The following is an 18661-nucleotide window of genomic DNA, read 5'->3' on the forward strand; positions in this document are numbered from 1 at the left end:
TTGTATTTTCTCATCTATAAATGGGCCAACTTTACCCTTATTTTTAGCATGTATAGACAAAAATGTATGTACTGGCTTAAAAATGATTACTCTCTTTAAAATATTTGTTATTCATGCTTATCTCATGGAAGTCTATACTTGGATATTATACTGGATTATGGTATCTAAGAGGAAGACATTTAGACATCAAAGAGGAAAAGGCAGGTGAGAACAGAATTGATTTCTTCTTTTTTTAAAATATAATTTTACATGCAACTATTTTGGAAATTTTGCTGTGTCTAATCATTTACCTGGGGTTAGTTTTATGAGGTTAGTTTTGAATATTATAAAAATACTGCACAAGAATCACATCTATGTATTTGCTGAGATAAGTTATTTATTCAAAAACTGATTACTTTTGTTTAAAAGAAAAGCCATAAGACAAATGAAGATGCCAAGCTTTGAATTTCTTCTTCAAACAGGTCAAATATCACATAGTAGGAATGTCAGCAGTGCTACAATCTTCTTTTTTATCATGGTGATTCAGGAGGCATGTAATTCTCCATTTTGATCCAAAGTTCTAGGGACCTAAATCTTATGATTGCACAGCCTTCAAACTTCTCAGCTTGATTCAAATCATTAAATTTAAAGAATCAAATTTATATCAAAGCCCAGAGTTGTCATTATAAATAATGCTTCTTTTGTACATTGTTGTACAGAGCAGGTTTTTCCAAATATCCAGGAGAATAAGAAGTATTGCTGTTTGGGATCAAATTTGTAACTAACTTGTCTATAGTTTTGCCCTGGTATATCTCAACCAAATGATGCAACCCCTTTTCATTAGTCCTGCACAATGCACTTGGGGTGATTTAGTGAATTTTGTTTTCACGTCTGCAAGTAGCTTTGCACTTTTCCACAAGCAACTGATGTTCACAGCCAGCTGTCATCTTCAAGGATGCACAGTTACTAAGGTAGTCTTCATACTCACAACTATTGGCTGAAACAAACACAAACTTGGTTACCTTATTGTCATTTTCCACAGAAGCAGTAAAACACTCCAAGTATACTCCAAGTACACAGGGGAGGAGGTGGGAGTGAACAAACAAGTTCATGTCACTTACACTATGATAGGCTTTTTATGTGTTGAGAGACATACGTGGTGTCTTAGTATCAGCTCACTTAGTATCAGCTCACATTGACTAACCTATCATTTCTAAAAATTTAAAATCAGTGATATATTTCTAACACTAATCGACCTACAGTCTCCCTCAGCAGACAAAATAAAATGAATGCAAACACATCTCTACATCTGCAGAGTCCAATATGGAAACTACTAGCCACATATAACTTTTTATATTAAATTAAATTAAATTAAATATTTTTGCTTTTTTAATCTTACTGGCCCTATTTTCAAGTGTTCGGAGGCCACATGTGCCTAGTTGCAATTCCAGTATCTTATATTATTAGACAGCATGGCTTTACACTCCAGTGGTTCCTTTCTGGTGTACATTATCTTTATGGGTGGACATAGATGTAAAACAAGGACAGCATTCAATTTTTCTCCTGATGTTTCTGCTTAGATGTTCCCTTAAGAACCCCAAACTTAAGAAATTTCAAACTAAACTCATCATACTACCCACAAGGCTGACAATTCTTAGATATGGCCTTCTTGTACCTCTCGTATACAACCTCTGTGAAATAGTGCTCCAGCTACTCAACTTGGAGCTGGAACCAACCTGAACTTCTCTTTTGACACATTATTGAGTATTTTGTTTTGGCTTTTTCATGAACATATTATTCAGTTGATTAGGGGATTTCTTCATTCATAAAAACAAAAGAAAATATCAACTCTGAACAGCAAGTTAATCACTTCAGACTTACTGCATAGTCCATTTTCACAGTGACCAGGGCAGCTGGCACAAGGTATTCCTTGAGTGTAAGGGGAGTTCTTTTTACTCACATTATTACCACTGAAATTTGAAACACACAACATCAAGTGTTTTTCACTTTGCTGTTTGGTTCAGGTATCAGTCACCAAATATACATAAATAATTATTGACTGCCTTTAGCTGTATCATCAAAACCAAAAAATTATCATTCTGAAAGTGTAAATGAGACAATAGTGCAAATTCACAAAATGATCCATCTGACCATAATTCCACAGCCTAAGCAATTAAATTGAGATAAATAATGTCTCAAATTTTCAGAATATATTTCAGTGTGGTAATATCCTCTTCACCTCTGAAAATATTTGGTTAATTTGCTAAGGCAGTGGACCCCAAGAACCTAGATAAAGGCAAAACATATTCCCAAGAGAGAATAGGTAGGCAGTTTCACTAAGGAAAAGAATATTTAATATTACCTTAACATTTTATATTTTAAAGATGACAAATACCATATGTTATTTATTATGCAAAATAAAGCTTCTGCATCTATTTTTTCTTCTTGATAGAGACAGTGGTTTCTGATTAGATGTGTTTCTTAGCAGCATGTGCTTCAGGATGTTTTGTGAGTTTCTAGAGATGGCATGTGTGAGATTTTTATGTTTACCAAAATAAGAATGTAAGTTAAAAAAAGCAAAGCTTGATAAACACTAATATCCAGGGTATAATGACTTTACACTGATGAACTCACTGAAGGTCATTATCTTACAGGCCATCATCCTGTCCTAAGTAATGTGAAAATGCCCAGTGGTCCAAATCTCAACAATACCAGATAGGGCAAGGAAGGAGTCAAGGCAATGCAACTGATTCTCAGTCTTCAGCCACAGAATAGCGCTGTATTTATGTGAGTACCTGGAAGAAATTATGAGATAGGTATAAAAGTGTCCTGAAAGTTGTCTTTTCCCTGCTTCCTCTCATTATTCATTCCACCTGGGCTAACCCCTGAGTTTGGACGCATTCTTCTAAGACCTTTCAACTTTACTAAACCTTAGTAGGTATTTGCAGAAAGATAATTTCAGAGGTCCAACTTAAACTGTAGCCCCCTGCCACCTAGGTTATCTAGAGTCTCTGAACACATGTGTAGGATGCTTAGTTTGGGGATCCTCTCATTCAAACATTAGAAAAATTAAAATTAATAAATATGTTGTGAATGCGTTTTTTTTTTTTTCCAGTACTGGGAATTGAACCCAAGACCTTGCATTTACCAGGCAGGTGCAGCACCATTGAGCTACATGTCTGGCCTGTGAATATATCTTTAATACAGGATTTGTTTTATGGATAACTTCAGACATATTGTTTAATAAAGGATCAAGCATTTTTCTACAAGTCCTCAGAAGAGGGTACTGAGAATGCTGAGAAACTTCTGAAAAGTCTTTGAGACCTGAAAGAGTGGACTGTTCATAATGGTAACAATAAGAGCATTTTAAAGAAGCTAATGAGAAATATTTGAGAAGAAAGGGCTGAAATCACAATACATCAAACCCTACTTGCAATCCTTCTAGGAAAGAAAACTTCAGATTTTATATTTGAAATTGAGAATTTGGTCTGTCCTCTGAAAAATTAAAGGTGTCTCAATTTAAAAAAAAAAATTCCAAAAATGTATGCTCCCTTTATTGAAGTGTGCTTTTTATTCTGATTTGTTTAATATATGAGAAATTTTAAATTGCAAATGGAACTATTAAACTCAAAAAAGTGTATACTTATGCAGGACAGTATTGGCAAACATAGTAATATTTTAGACTCTCTTGATTGGGACAGTAGGCAATTCCACAACCAACAAGATAAGACGAATACCAAACAAGCTACAAATCCACAAGGGAGTAAACATATGAGAATAGATTACAAAAGAGGAAAAATATTTAGATAGAAAACAAATAACAAATATAACCCTGAAAATGTTACTCATGTAGTTTTTGTAGCCATATAATTTATAAATTATTAATCAAAGTCACAAATGATTGAAATACTAAGTTTTTAAAGTATATTCAGCATTTTTCCATTTATAGTATAGAAATAATCATTGTATGGTTCTCTACCTGGAATTTGTTAGACTGAACAAAAGTGACAAATCCAGATAAAGCATGAAGCAAATGTTGAGGCCATCTTATGTATACGCAGGCTGATCCCCCAAACTGAACACTAAAGTTAGTCATCATTTAGAGACACTTTTTATAGTACAGGATTTGTGGCAGAGGTATCTATCCTCCTTACCCGTGTATAATGTCCAACAACTGCACTGTAACTCTTTGGCCCTACACCAAAGATAAAATTTCAGCTCTCATCATACCAGCTTTGGATTGCATTTGACCAGGAAGTAGGGCCACTTGACATATAGAGATTCTCACCACATTTGGTCCTAGGAAGGAGCAGATCATTCATGATGAAAGCAATAAATCTAAGAAGGGTAAGATAAATTGGCTACAAAAATCAAAGATACTGACCCTGAAACCCAGGACCCGTGGATGTTAACTGTTGATTAATATGAGGGGAGGGCCCCTCACTTTCTTATCAGCTGTAAAGTGCATTAGATGACATAATTATCTAACACATATGCAGCTGGTCCAAAATGCAATTTTTTTACTAGGTTAAGAAGATGCCATTCTTTAAAAACCCTTCCCTCTCTTGATTGTCAAAGATGCAATCATTTCACTGCTAAATTCTGTACTCCAGGGCTGTCAGCTTTGTATTGCAGGCATGCTAAAGACAGCATGCTTTCTCTCCTGCCCTTGCCACCCCACCAAACATTTTTCACAAACAAGGACTCTAAAAAATGTTTATGATTTTATAAGAAATTTGTAAAAAAAACCTTTGCAGGCAGTCTTTAACAGTACCAATCAAGAGACAACTGACTTCAGGAGGAAATACAGTTTTCAAAATTTATGAGTCTTCCCTAACCCATGAATCAGAATATCACAGGCTCATATTCTCTTCAGAATTAGACCTGAAGTGCCTTGCAACCCAGAAACGTTTCTCTAGCTTTGCAAACCTTTATTTAAAATTTACATTTTAGAAGCTTAACATGTAATGTCTCCAAGCTGCCTAGAAAGAGTATAAAATGTTCTTGGATATTTCCGTTCACAGCAAATAAAGACTAACGGGGACTTAGATCTTCCAGACTCTCAGTGGTAATCTCTCTGAATAATTTCACTATTATTAAAGCATCAACAATACAAATAATAACAATTCAATGGAAATAGCAGGCGAACAATTAACTGGTTTTACATGGGACTTACCTGTATGTCTCACTCTTGTTAATGTAAGTAAATATTTTATTAAAAAATTCATGTATACAATTTTTCTCATAGTTTTATAATCTGTGATGTGTCTTTTTTGAGACAATTATAGGATTCTATACATCATAAACACTGAGTGCATACAACACTTGATTGCTTGACATAAAGAACTTAAAGATAAGCATCCAAAATATTAATTTATGTGAGTTTTGAATATGATATTAATATGACTTTAAAGGTTAGTTTTAGAACAAAATTCAGGAATAAAAGTCAGGAACAATTAAATTAGCAAAATTAATTTAATATATATTTTATGAATACAAAAAATAGGTTTTATTACACCAATCAGCTGCATGATATTGTTACCAGCCACTTACATAAGTCCACATACTCAAGTTCATTTGCTCGCCACTGACCAAATCAAAACAGATCCTTTATTTTGGTAAAAAAGAAAAAGGATTTATTCAAAGCTGGCTCTGCAGACATGAAGAGGTCTCATCGCCCAGTCCCCATTTCTCTGTGTGTTGTATTGGTATGTGAGGGCCTTTTCTAGCAAGGAACTGTCAGGTGGGAATCCACTGAGACAACAGACATTCCCAGGCTTCCTCCCCCCGCTTCTTGGACCTGCAGTGGCTGTCTCCTCCTCTTCCCTGTGGAAGTGAAAATGCACTTTGATCTCCTGGTGTCCTGTCTGCAGAATCTGTGCATCATCCGGAGGAGGAGAGGTAATGGCAGTTTCTGTTCTAGGCCCGAGGAAGTTTGGAGAAGCCACTTGTCTGTAAAGTAAAAAGTCTAGCTCTTAAAGTTTCTTTCTGCTGTGCCAGTTACCATATCACAGAAAGGTCAATGGGTTAAAAATCAGAAAGCTTGGTTAATTCCTAGTATATACTACTTCAGTGTGTTACAGTCTGTTTTGCGTAAGTCATTTCCCTCTCAAATTTGGGTTTTGGAATCTTTAAAATTACAAAATAAGCTAAACAGGTGGGCATGGTGGTACACATCTGTAATCCAAACACTAAAGAGGCTGAGGCGGGGGGATCACCATGGGCTGGAGGCCACCCTTGGCTACATAGTGAGTTCAAAGCCAGTCTGAACCACATAGCAAGACCTGGTATCAAAAAAAAATGAATGATACTGTGTGAGAAGTTATTTGCATAATGTAAATAAACAAACAAAATTGTTCCTATTATAATCATCTCTCAATATACATACAGAATATTTGACTTTAAAAAGATAGCAGAATAAAGAATAAGCAACATTCAGGAAGTCTTCTTAATGCAATATCCTACAAAGACTTGTTATAGTTTGCTCATCTGTTCAACAAATATTTGCTAATTTACATACTGTTTTTTCGGTCCTCTGGATTACTGTGCTCTAAAGTACACTTATTTGCCCACTTCTGTGCATTTGCTCTTGCTTCTCTGCTCCATTCCTAAATGTTATAAGAAAAAAATATACTTAATAATTCATTCACAATGAAGCATATAATCTGATTATCAGTGCTTGAAACTTCTATAGAAGTATTATCGAATTATCATTCTTATTAAAATGTACTTTTTGGTGTGTATTTAGCTTCACTAAAGCCATTTTGCACACAAAGCAAAGTCCAGAGGTAATGTGTCTAAGGGGTGAAATATCTAAGGTAGTAGTATCTATTTATGCATGCAGAACTAGGGTTTTTAATATTGGTACTTTTTAAAATATTGCTAAACACATGAAAAGTTCTAATTATATTTTAATAGTAGTAAGCTGGCTGGAGTTATTATCAGTGCCATTTAAAGCCTACTGCTTTCCTAAAGGAGATAAGTGGCTTTTAAGGTTGTGCCAAGGAAGGGGCTTTCATTTACATTAATAATGACAGTGATTATGAAGATAAAGAATGTATTGATTTAAGACTAGAAAAGTGTAATGGCTTCACATTAGATGCTCTAAGATAGATTTGACTTTAATTTTGCTTTCGAAACCTAATAAACTTGTAACTTCAATAAATTATTTAACAATTTTGATAATAATGAAATACAATCTTCTCTATGTATATTTTCAAATAAAATGAAAAAATTCAGACCAAACATTGTATTCCACAAAAGAGATGACAGTTCTAAAACGATGCTAGTGCCAGCTCCTTGGTCCTTATATTATTGCCTCTTACCATTTTTAGCATGTTGCTGGCAGGGGGAGTGACAGATTTCCTTAGTTCATTGTGTTTATTTACAATCTCACTTTGCACTGGTGACTGTTTGGTTAACAAAGCAGTAAAAAGTGGATCCTAAGGAAAATAACATTAGAATCATTTTTCAAGATTTTTGAAAATTGCATATAATATTGAATAAGTTCAAGGGAACAAAGATCACTTTAAAAGTGCATAACATTAGGTTATTATGTGATATTAGATATTTGAAGCAAATATTACTTGTTAAGCATTACTATTGAATTTGAACCAGAGGTGTGACTTTTAAGGAGGACAGTGGTGCACTGAAGCTTTGGAAATGGGTGGTAATTCATGGAAGGACAACTTGAAAACTCCTCTGTGGCCCCAAGGCCAATTTCTAGCTTCAAGGGAACATTCAACATGATTTCTTACAAACAAATCAGTGGCAATATTTTGTGACCAAAAGATTCATAAGCGGAAATTTAAGACATATTCATTCACATGATCAGGCTGCAGCAAGATGAGGTGAGGAGAGCTCAGTGATTTATTTATGGGGAGCTTTGGCCATAGTGCCTGCACTTGGAGAAAGGATGTTTAAGGCCAGTCAGAGTGTATGTCTTGAGCAAAACCATTTTAATTATTAAGGTTGGTATTTTTCAGGATTGTTCAAATGACAGCCTTTCAGTATTAAAAAAATCTTCAAGGTCATCTGGAAGGATACATTTCATCTAATGAATGGACTATTGATGGTTTGATTCTGTAATTGATCAGGTATTCAGGTGTTAATATTTTCAAGTTATCTTTGTGGTTGTGTAGATGTGGACATCAGCCTGATGGTAAAATAGTATATACGAATTGTTGGTATATGGTTTTAAATTTACACAGGAGTATGCTATTCCAGGGTATGGACAAGATTTTGAGGATGGGTCTCAACTGACAAAATCACCAGATTTTCTCTGTTACTTTGGGATAAGTTATCTGCTCTTCCCCTCATACTGAGCTCTTTTCAGATTCTCCAAAAACCGTAGTCATGTGTAGTCCCTCTTTCTTTTATATTTTTAAGACCAGGGACCTCAGTGATTTCTGAAGAGCATGATAGATCTTGTTTCTGGGACCATTAAATCAGAGAAGCACATTAGAAATAGGGGATCCGAATTCAAGACTTTAATTACTAATGAAGCCTTCAATTACTAATTCTGTGACTGTAAAAAACATGCTTTACAGTTAGGTTTACTTTTAAATTTAAAAACAGATCTAATTCTTGCACAGTTACTACAAAGAAATTAAATGCATGATATTTAAGAAACTGTACTAATTTAAGATTATGCATATTGTTAATTTTCTATAAAAGTCACATGGAAATGAAAGAGAATAAGGAAATCAGAAAAGATCTTGGGACGAGAGAACTATTATTAGCTTTTTACTCATAGATCATGCTGTCCATTCAAATTGTAACTCAAGGATGATATGCAATTTTAATGTAGGTGGTCATATTAAAAAAGTAAAAGAAAACAGATGATAGTAAATATATTTTATTATAATGAGGTAAATGATAGCCACCCCCCCATTAGGACATGTTCCAAACCCCAGAATCATGAATATGATCTTATTTGAGAAAAAGATACATTTTTGCAGATGTAATGTTTTTAAGGATCTTGGGATGCAATCATTTTGAGTTATCCAAGTGAGGACTCAATCTGATGACAAATGACTTTGTAAGAGATGCATGGAGAAGAAGATCATTTGAACATGGAGACGGTGACTGGAATGATGCAGCCACAAGTTAAGGGATGCCATGATTTGGCAGAAGTCGCCAGGAGCCAGAGAAAGTGTTCCTAACTCCTCCAGAAGGAGCATAACTCTGCAGATGCCTTCATTTCAAACTTTTTGATTCCTTAACTGTGAAAGAATAAATTTCTATTTTTCTCCATTAAGTTTAGGATAATTTGTTACAATGGCCTTATGAATCTAATATATTATTTAATGACATATCCAAAATACCATATTTCATCATTTAGTCAACATAAAAATGATTAATGTGACTTTTTGTTCTGTTTTAAACCTCTGATGTCTAGTGAGTATCTTGCACTTATAGTACACTTTGTCTTATCAAGTGTTCTACAGAAACACAGGACTGAAGGTTACCATGCTGGACAGCACTACCTCAATTTCTCGTCTTCACAACTGAGAACACTGTTAAGTGCTCTGTGTTACAAACATAAGGACATGATGTATGAAAGCTTATTATTTCTTCTGCTCTCAAAGTAGCTTGCCATCCCACACAGCTGTTCAATAGCTCCAAAAAGATTTTCCATTTTAACCTTACCTTTCCTTCAGTGGGTAAAGATGGAAGCAGCATAATAATGAGAAACACCACCAGCGGGAGTAAAGCCATTGTTGGAAACTAAGTCATAAGAAAACAAAGCCTTCACTAAAATAAATAATATATGAGACTAAAAGAGGGAAAACAAATGTAATGATCTAAGTTATCCCAAAGGAGCTATGACTCATATATTCATTAACAGTGAAGTAGAGAGGAATTGCCATATGGTTCCAGTAGAATCTTTGCCTCTATAACAATTAACTAGAGAATTTGACTGGTGCCATTCAGGTATATCTGTAAAGACAGGGATAGCTGTAAAGAAATATCCTAGCTTCTTATTACTCAGTTCTGTTGCCCTTTTTTATTGAAAAGAAAAAAAGTTTCCTTTACAGTTAATTTTAGTAATCACATTCATTATTCATCTCTGTTTTTTTGGGAAAGTTTATTTTCAGTGTGCACTATCTTTTGGTTTGCTATTCTCTATACAAAGTAAAACTATCCTTTTATTTACTTTGGACTTGAATTAAAATTTCAAGGTTGTGATCAGACACTAATGTACACACAACATATCAGTAGTTAATTCTCTAATGTAATGAATATAAATTGTGTTTATTATTTCCTTGTATTTGTGTATACTGTCCAATTTTCTTGTATAGAAGAATACCAATAAAATTGAGTTGAAAATCTAGCCTGTTTGCTCAATCCATGATCTAGAACAAAGGTAGTTCAGTACTTTCATTGTCTTAGCAACATATTGTCCTTGTTCTTCTTCAGTGTGTCAAAATTCCTAGGTCCTACAGATGAAGCCATAAGACTGCTTAATTAGGAAGCACTCATCTTTCTTTCATTAGTAAAATGAAGGATTTACTTTACAACTTAAGAGAAGGTCCCTGGATTTGTCTCCTGTGTGTGAGTATGCCACCATTAGATTCTTAGAGGAAAAGAAAATTTCAATACTTCTCAGGTTTCACTGATTTGTAAGTAGTAGTTTATTGATATTTGTTGCATGTGTTCTCCTTATTTTCAATAGTGTGTCCATCAACAAAAGAGGAATGAGAACTTATTAATAATTTTGGTACAGGGCCGGGGATTTAGGTAAAATATGCCATATAATTTCACTCACATACCTTAGTGACTGTGTCTATATTTTGCAGATGAAGAAATTAAGGTTTATAATGGTTAACCTAAGTCAATGGTAATGTCAGAAATTAGACTTCATTAGTTATTCTTCAAAACCAATGCACATAGTTTCAATTGGGAAAAAGTAAATCATTGTTATGGCACAATAGAGACCCTCTATCATTTTAGTAATTCTTATATTAATAAAAATAATTATGTTAATAGTAACAAAAATGATTAATGTGAGCACATATAGCATACATGTAGCCATATTTTTCACTTTTCTATAAAAGTAGTTCTATAGTAATTATTTCAAAAATCACAAGCATGAGAATTAATTATATTATTTATTTTTATAGTGAATTGTCTAAACATGTCATTTAAATATCAAACTGACACTATATTTTTTGTAATAGTGCCATATTTACTTTCCAAACTTTAAAAAGTTGAGATCATTCTTAAATTATCAAAATTTTGAAAATCATGGGTAAAGTTATTAAATTACCATTTTACTCTTGGCAACATAAAAATAATTGACATAATAAAATATTCATCTTAGAACAGGATTCACTTATTGTTGCTCCTTGGACTAGAATGAAATATCTGCTTTGTTTGTAGAAACAGGGAAGGTGGAGAGATGAAGATTAGCACAAAGTATATACAATACTATACCTAATTCTGTTTTGTCAAATTCTAGTTGTGCATGTAAAACACTGTTCTGAAATAGTATTTTTCATACTAATAGCCTCAAATTTTATGGCCAGTTGTCTGATATTGTTTTACTATTATTTTGTTCTCACATTAGTACTTAACATGAGTAAGTAAAGCAGGTAGGTCGTTCCTCCCTAGCCAACCCTCTCCTCTTCTCATTTACATTAAGATCTGGAGACTGCCTTTTGGTTTAATGTTTCCATACTGACCACCCAAGATTGGTTAATTGTTAAGAAGATAACCAGGATGTTTCCTAAAGCTGAATGCTCATGGCTTAGCTTTCTGTGAGTTTTACTTTCTACCTACCAAATGCTATATAGATTATTGAGTAAGAGTACAATCTTTGGAAACCATCCAGTTTGGGAAATTCTCCCTGAGCTTTAGTTTTATGTAAAATTTGAATTATCACATAATAGTTTTGACTTGAAAACTGAAAGGCATAATAAATGTAAAGCAACTAATATAACATTTATATAACACAATACATATGATATTTAATAAATGGAAGTTATTAGTATTTTTATTATCATCCTTTGCAATACCTGGAATTTTGCTGAGCTCAAAATTTTCCATAAAAATACACTACTTGATTGAGCTGCTTATTTCAGAAATGTTAAGAGACTTTGCTATTCTTTCCAAGTAACATTGGAAGAAAAGGAGAATAATGTAATCGGAAATTCAAGTGTTGAGGCTTGGTTCTATCAAAGATCTTCTGGCTAACTTTAAGGAAATGATCTAACATCAACTTGCTGTGTTCTCGTCAGCTAACTGAAGGGCATACACATGAACCTGAAGATTTGGAATGGCCCAAGCACTCAGTATGTTTGCATTAAATTACCCATAAGTCCACAGTCTGCTAGGCACAGGACCATGTACTGGGCTCAATATCCACTCTCCTCTCCAATACCCTTGGGCATCCAACCTATAATATTTGTTGAATCAATGAAAACAATGGCACTGTTTGTGAAAGTATATTCAAGAAAATATTTTTTCTATGCCTTAAATTTACATTTTATTCCCTTAATCCACATTCAAACATATTTGAAAAGTTGGCTACCATTTTTTCCCTTGTTACTTACTCAGGAAAAATCACAGTGTCCTTTCTTGCAGGTGTTTTAAGACCAGGATGGCACAGTTTTCACAGGAGGAGCATGGTGGATGATTTCATAATCCTAGAACAGAGATACAACACTTGAAATAAAGATGTGAAGAATGTCCTTATAAATAATACCTATAATCTCTTACTCGATGTTTAGAATTATTCTCTAATATTTTACTATATTTATTTGATCTGCTCACTTAGACTATAATACTCTAAGATCACTGTCAGGTAAAAGGGCCAAAGACCAAGACCAGGCCAGGCCACAACAAACCTTTATTAGGGGAATAGATCTGCCGGGCTGTCTCTGAACAAAGGAGAGACAAAAGCAGTATGGCCGGGGCAGGGAGAGTCTTTTATAGAGACTGGGGCTGGGTTTGCAGGGGCAGAGGTGGGGTTGAGTGAGGTAGTGACTAGGGAATGGAGGAGCCCATGATGTCACTAGGTGGTAGGAGGTGAGCGAGTGTTAGGTTACTTTCTAGGTGGGAACAGGGGCATACTGGGAAGAAGGGTTTATTCTTTGGTGGGAGCAACCGTCTTGGCATGATGTCACACAGGGGAGGGGGCAAGGCACCATAGGAAGTGGGCAGCTACTATACATAATAGCTGCTGAGGTGGTGGGAGACCTATCAATCACTGTCTCAATGCCCTGGTATTTCCTTCAAACACTAACAAAAAGTGGACGTCTTAATGGTCAGTAACTATGGTTGGCTAACTTCCCTGGAAAATCCCTGCATATTTTCAAGATTCTTGACTGTCTTGGACTTTGATCTGTACATTTCTTCAAAATGCAATTTCTGTAAATAGACTCCTATCTACAGAGCATTGCCCACAGGGACTTGGGAGTCACATGTTAATCTCTTCATGCTTTTTTCATCACTGAAACCAGTAAATGACAGGAAGTCCAAATGACCTCAATTTTAATGTTACATTGTTTCTACAGCTGTGCATTCACAACATAAATAAGAAACTAAAGTTCTGAATTTGACCCCTGGAAAGACCAGCTTTAGAAATGACTTAGGGCTTCTGTTATGAGTCAGTGACACTCCTGTGAACAGAATGACTCATCTCTTAAACTAACCAAAGCATTCAATAGGCTCAACACAGAGAAGCTCGTTTTAAGTCTTTGGTAGATGGGTACTAAGCAACAAAACTAAACTATCAACTCGAACTAAATCTTTTGTAGACCCTCATCCCACCGGTCTTTCTCTCTCTTGACTTCTTCCTAGCTCCCAGATCCTGGTCATTTCCAGTCTCCAGCTTGCTGGAATATTTACCCTAGTTCCACAGCACAGATCTTTCGGCTGCAGGGCAGCTGGTTCGCCCTTCCTTGGTGACTGTTAACCTCTCCTGCCACCACGCGGGGGCGACGTCACAGGCTTTGTGATTTAAGCACTAATGCTCAGCTGGGCGGATTTACCTCCTGGGTTGCCCACGCAGTTCCAGGATAGCACTGAAAAAATTCCAACACGTTTTCTTGGTGCAAAGCTAAGTTCTGCTTTTCTCACTGCCTCCATTTGGTGGGGAAAGTAAATATCTTTTAGCTTCTCTGAGCTGTCCTGGGAGAAGGGAGATAATACTAAGAGACTGAATATCCAGTGGGTCAATGAAAAAGGAAGAGCTCTGTTTTAAACAAGAATGCCCGAATTCTTGCACTGTAGAATTTAAAGCAAACTGGAAAAGTTCATAAATGGACAGGTTTGCAGAGCAATGCCAGTGCGGTGCCAGCGACGCAAAGAGTTGGAGTTGGTAGATTTACTCCTAAATATTTCATGTTTATGTTGACTTCCTTTTTCTCTTGCCAACAGTTTTGTGGCCAGAAAATTCAGGAAGAGTAACAAGAACAATACCTGGAACTCCTGAAGCATGGCTGCCAGCTTCGAGTTTAGCAGATATCCTCAGCATGGGCTGAAGGGGTGTGACGTCGTCTTTCTCCAGAGGCCTAATGAGTGGTGTTGTGGAAGCTTTTCCCTCTGCTTAGTACTTTAAAGATGAAAAAGAATGAATTAGCTTATTACATAGAGGAAGGCTTGGGCCACAACATGTCAAGGAAAGGATCAAAATCCGTTGTTGATTGCTGTCACCCAAGCAAAAGGAGGCTTGGCCTCTCTCATTCTTGCCCTGGAAACTGGCTGAGGCACAACTGGAAATCGTAGCAGACTGGTGCTGACATTATTTTCTGGCAATGTAATAAAGAATTTCCAAGTTGCCAATGCACAGACATTATTTTAGCTGTCCATTCCTGCTTATTTCCATTCGTTTACCCTCGACTAAAAATGTCTTAGAATTTAGAAGTCATCCTAGAATTTTCCCCCTATTACAGGGGATTGAACCCAGGGTCTTTGCACTGAACTACAATCCCAGCCCAACTGTCCCCACCTTGGAGACAGTCTATCCATAAATCTCTAAGTTGCCCAAGCTGAGTTCAAACTTGGAATCCTCCAGTCTCAGCCTTGTAGAGTGCTGGTATTATGGGTGTGCAATACCATGCCTGGCTCATCCTAAATTTCTTAACTGTTACAGCTATGAGCAAAGTGTATTCCTAACAGTTCGCCTTCCTAAATATTTCTGAAATCATCCCTTCCTTTTTCTTTTTTTTTTTTTTTCCCCATTAACTTTATTGGTACATTTTAGGTATAAAGTACAGTTACATTCATCATTGGGATCTTGTACCATTACATGAGTTTCTTGGTTCTTATTTTTTTCCCCTTCCCTTGCCCTCCCTTCACCCCCTTCACCCTTCCCTATCTGCAAAGACTTTGTTTTCATTTTTTTTCTTTTCTCATATTTTTTCTTTTCCCTTTTTTCCTTTCTCCTACCCCTCCCAATTCCCCTGCTCCTTTAGACCTTTCTTCCTGTTACACAATATCAGTTATACATTTTTTAAATTACAATATTAAGATCTAGGAGACATTACCACAGATTTTATAGAATTTAAAAGGATATAGAAATCATACTACAAAAATCTTTTTTGAAATAAATTTGACAACTTCTAAGAAGTACCTTGGAAGACAAATTAATGAAACTAACTCTGGAGGAAATATAAAATTTGAAGAGGACCTATTAAAGAAAGTATATTCCTAGATTGAAAACCTACCTATATGACAACAGCAGGCTCATAAACATTTTAACTGATAAATTATATCAAACAATTAAAGCAGAAAAAAGAAGGAACCCTTCTCCCCTCATTTTAGGAACTCAACATTGTGCTAATCCTAAAACTGGATAAAAATAATAGAAGAAAAAAGTATGAAAATAGATAGAAATTTGTTTAACAAAACAAACTCTTAGAAGTCAGATCTGGCAGGGTGTAGAAAGTGGTTTTGTTATAGGAATGGCAGTGTTGGTTCAGCATTGGAAGATCCACCCCCAAAAGTCATCATTTAAACAGAGGAAAGGAAAAAGCCATATGATCCTGTCACTAGTTGGAGAAAAAGTATTGAACTAAATTCTACAGCTGTTCATGGTAAAAACTATCAGAAGCCTAGAAGTAGAACAGAACCTTCTCAACAGATTAAAGACATGTACTCCATACTTCCAGCGAGAATGCCTTATATGAATGGAGAAGGTACAATGCTTTCTCCTTAAGGTGGGGAACAAGGGCAGATGTGCTTACTCTTATCTGTCCATTAAACTTTGAAACCTAGACCCCACCAAAATAGTCTGGCAATAAAATGACACAATTAGGATAAGATTGGCAAGGTAGAAGCAAAATCTTTATATGTAGATGAAATGATCATCTACAGAGAAAATACTAAGAAATCTCTAGGAACCCCTAGAACTTGTATTTGAATTTAGCAGGATTAGAAAACACAAGGTATATATAAAAATTCAGGTCTGTGTATACTTGCTATAAATGAAGAATTAGATATTGAAATTTAAAAGTTATGTAGGAGTACAAAGGACCTAGAAAAGTTAAAAACAAAAACAAAAACACTGTTGGAAGATGTTTAGTACCTAATTTTAAGACTTCTAAAGCTACAGGAATCAAGGCAGTGTTGGGGTAAGGAAAGACATATAGATCATTTGAATAAAACAGAGAATCTAGAAATAGAACCACACATATATGGTCCACTGAGTTTTGAAAGATTATTTAACATTAGCATTTTATAGAATATAAACTCAATTCAAGAGCCGAGGAAGAGATAGTGTTTTCAGCAAACAGCACTAGAACACCTAGTATCCATATATAAAAAATTAACCTCAACCCTTTTTTTCCATACATGAAAATAACTTGAAGGGATCTATGAACCTAAATAAGAAAGCCTAAAAGTATAAAACTTTAAGAAGAAATTATAAGGGAAAATATTTATGAATTCAGGGTAGGCAAGAACTACCTAGGATACAAAAAACATGATGTATAAAAGAAAAAAACTGATAAATGAGATTCCATCAAAATTTAGAACTTTAAATGACATCATTAAAATGAGAAGTAGTCCTTAAACAGACCATATTTACAATACATATAATCTACGATCAGAATATAGAAAGAATAATTAGAGTTCATTAATAGACAACCCAATTAAAATGTAGACATAAGAAGATGACAAATAGCCAGTATAGCACAAGGAATGGTGTGCAACTCTAGAATCAGAAAAATACCAATCAGTACAATAATAAGATTGAATTGTGCACTCGTTAGGGAGATGAAGTTAAAAGTTTTAAAAGCTTTGTCATGACTTTTTCTTTTTGTAGGATTCTCCCCCTTTGCATTTAATTTGTCATCCCCAATGGATTCATTCTGCTGGGTTTCCTGGGGTTGTGATCCTCTTTGTCTTTTCCTAGGGTATTGTTGAAAATTTTTTGGAGTGCTGGTTTGGTATTCATGAAGTTCCTGAGGTGCTCTTTATCAAGAAAGCATCTTATTTCTCCATCAATTTTGAAAGATAGTTTTGCAGGGTACATCAATCTGGGTTGGAGGCTGTTTTCCTTTAGGGCTTGAAATACATCACTCCAAGTTCTTCTTGCCTTGAGGGTTTGCATTGAGAAGTCTGCTGTGATTCTGATGGGCTTTCCTTTGTATGTGATTTGTTTCTTTTCTCTCACTGCTTGTAGAATTTTATTCTTCTTTTGGGTTTCTGGAATCCTAACTATTATATGCCTATGTGTAGATTTTTTTTGATTAAGGCTAGCTGGAGTCCTATATGCCTCACTTATCTGTATGTCAAGTTCTTTTCCCCTCCTTGGGAAGTTTTCTGCCATCACTTCTGTGAATAGTTTTTTTGTGTCATCTGCACTCTCTCCTGTGTCTTCATTGACTCCAATCAGTCTTATGTTATTCTTCTTTGCATCGTCTAGCAGCGGTTGGATGGATTTCTTGTGTTCTCTCATAATTTTAAAGCAATTTTTCTTTTCCTGGTCACTAATTGCAATCTTTTCTTCTATATCTGAAATTCTATCCTCACATTAGTTCATTCTGCTGCATAGACTTTCGATGGAGTTTTTCATGTCCTGGAAATCTGTTTGCATCTGTTTTATGGATTCCATTTGTTTCCTATGTTGGGATTCCATCATGTTCCTCAGATCCTCTATTTTTTTTATCTGTGTCCTTTCTAGATTTATTAATCATGTCTTGCACCATGAGCAAAATCTTTGCTGTTATCTGAGTAATTATTTCTGATTTCATTTTTCCCAGATTCTCTTTTCTTGCCAGTTCAGAGAGTCCAGGTGGTTGAATATCAGATTGTTCCATCTCGTTTCCCTTTGGGGTTGCTGTAGGTGATCCAGAAGTCTGTTTTTGAGGCTTGTTTATGTGTCTTCTCATTTCCACGGTGGAGGGGGTTGCTTCTGGCGCCCATGTGGCTCACCTTCTCTCCCCTAGGAACTTGGGATGGTGGAGGGGGAGTTCCCTTCCGGGTGCTGGGACTGGCTCAGCTTCTCTGTCCTAGGAGCCTGGGATGGTGGCGGGGGAGCTCCCTTCTGGGTTCTGGGACCAGCTCAGCTTCTCTGCCCTAGGAGCCTGGGATGGCAGTGAGGGAGCTCCCTTCCAGTTGGTGGGACTGGCCCCCTTCCTTCTTTCTTTCATTGCTACATTCATGTCTTTACCATATCTTTTCTAGATTTTTTTGTATACTTATATCCAGAAAACCAGTGCCTATCTTTACA

The 18661-nt window shown here is 35.6% G+C and overlaps 1 protein-coding gene across 1 annotated transcript; it reads right to left on the reverse strand.

Moving 5' to 3' along the window:
* Positions 1 to 354: 354 nt before the first annotated feature.
* On the reverse strand, positions 355 to 13936 carry LOC147825012 (cysteine-rich secretory protein 2-like). The gene is given in 9 exon segments (XM_087188134.1): positions 355 to 976; positions 1861 to 1952; positions 3630 to 3724; positions 4134 to 4278; positions 6496 to 6587; positions 7305 to 7421; positions 9631 to 9708; positions 12537 to 12629; positions 13834 to 13936. Coding segments are annotated over 7 exon segments (738 nt in total). The 5' UTR covers positions 9700 to 9708; positions 12537 to 12629; positions 13834 to 13936; the 3' UTR covers positions 355 to 848.
* Positions 13937 to 18661: the final 4725 nt, after the last annotated feature.

The sequence above is a fragment of the Heterocephalus glaber genome, unplaced genomic scaffold, assembly GCF_053883595.1.
Source record: "Heterocephalus glaber isolate CG9 unplaced genomic scaffold, H.glaber_assembly_v1.0 deba00001523, whole genome shotgun sequence".
Lineage (NCBI taxonomy): Eukaryota > Metazoa > Chordata > Mammalia > Rodentia > Bathyergidae > Heterocephalus > Heterocephalus glaber.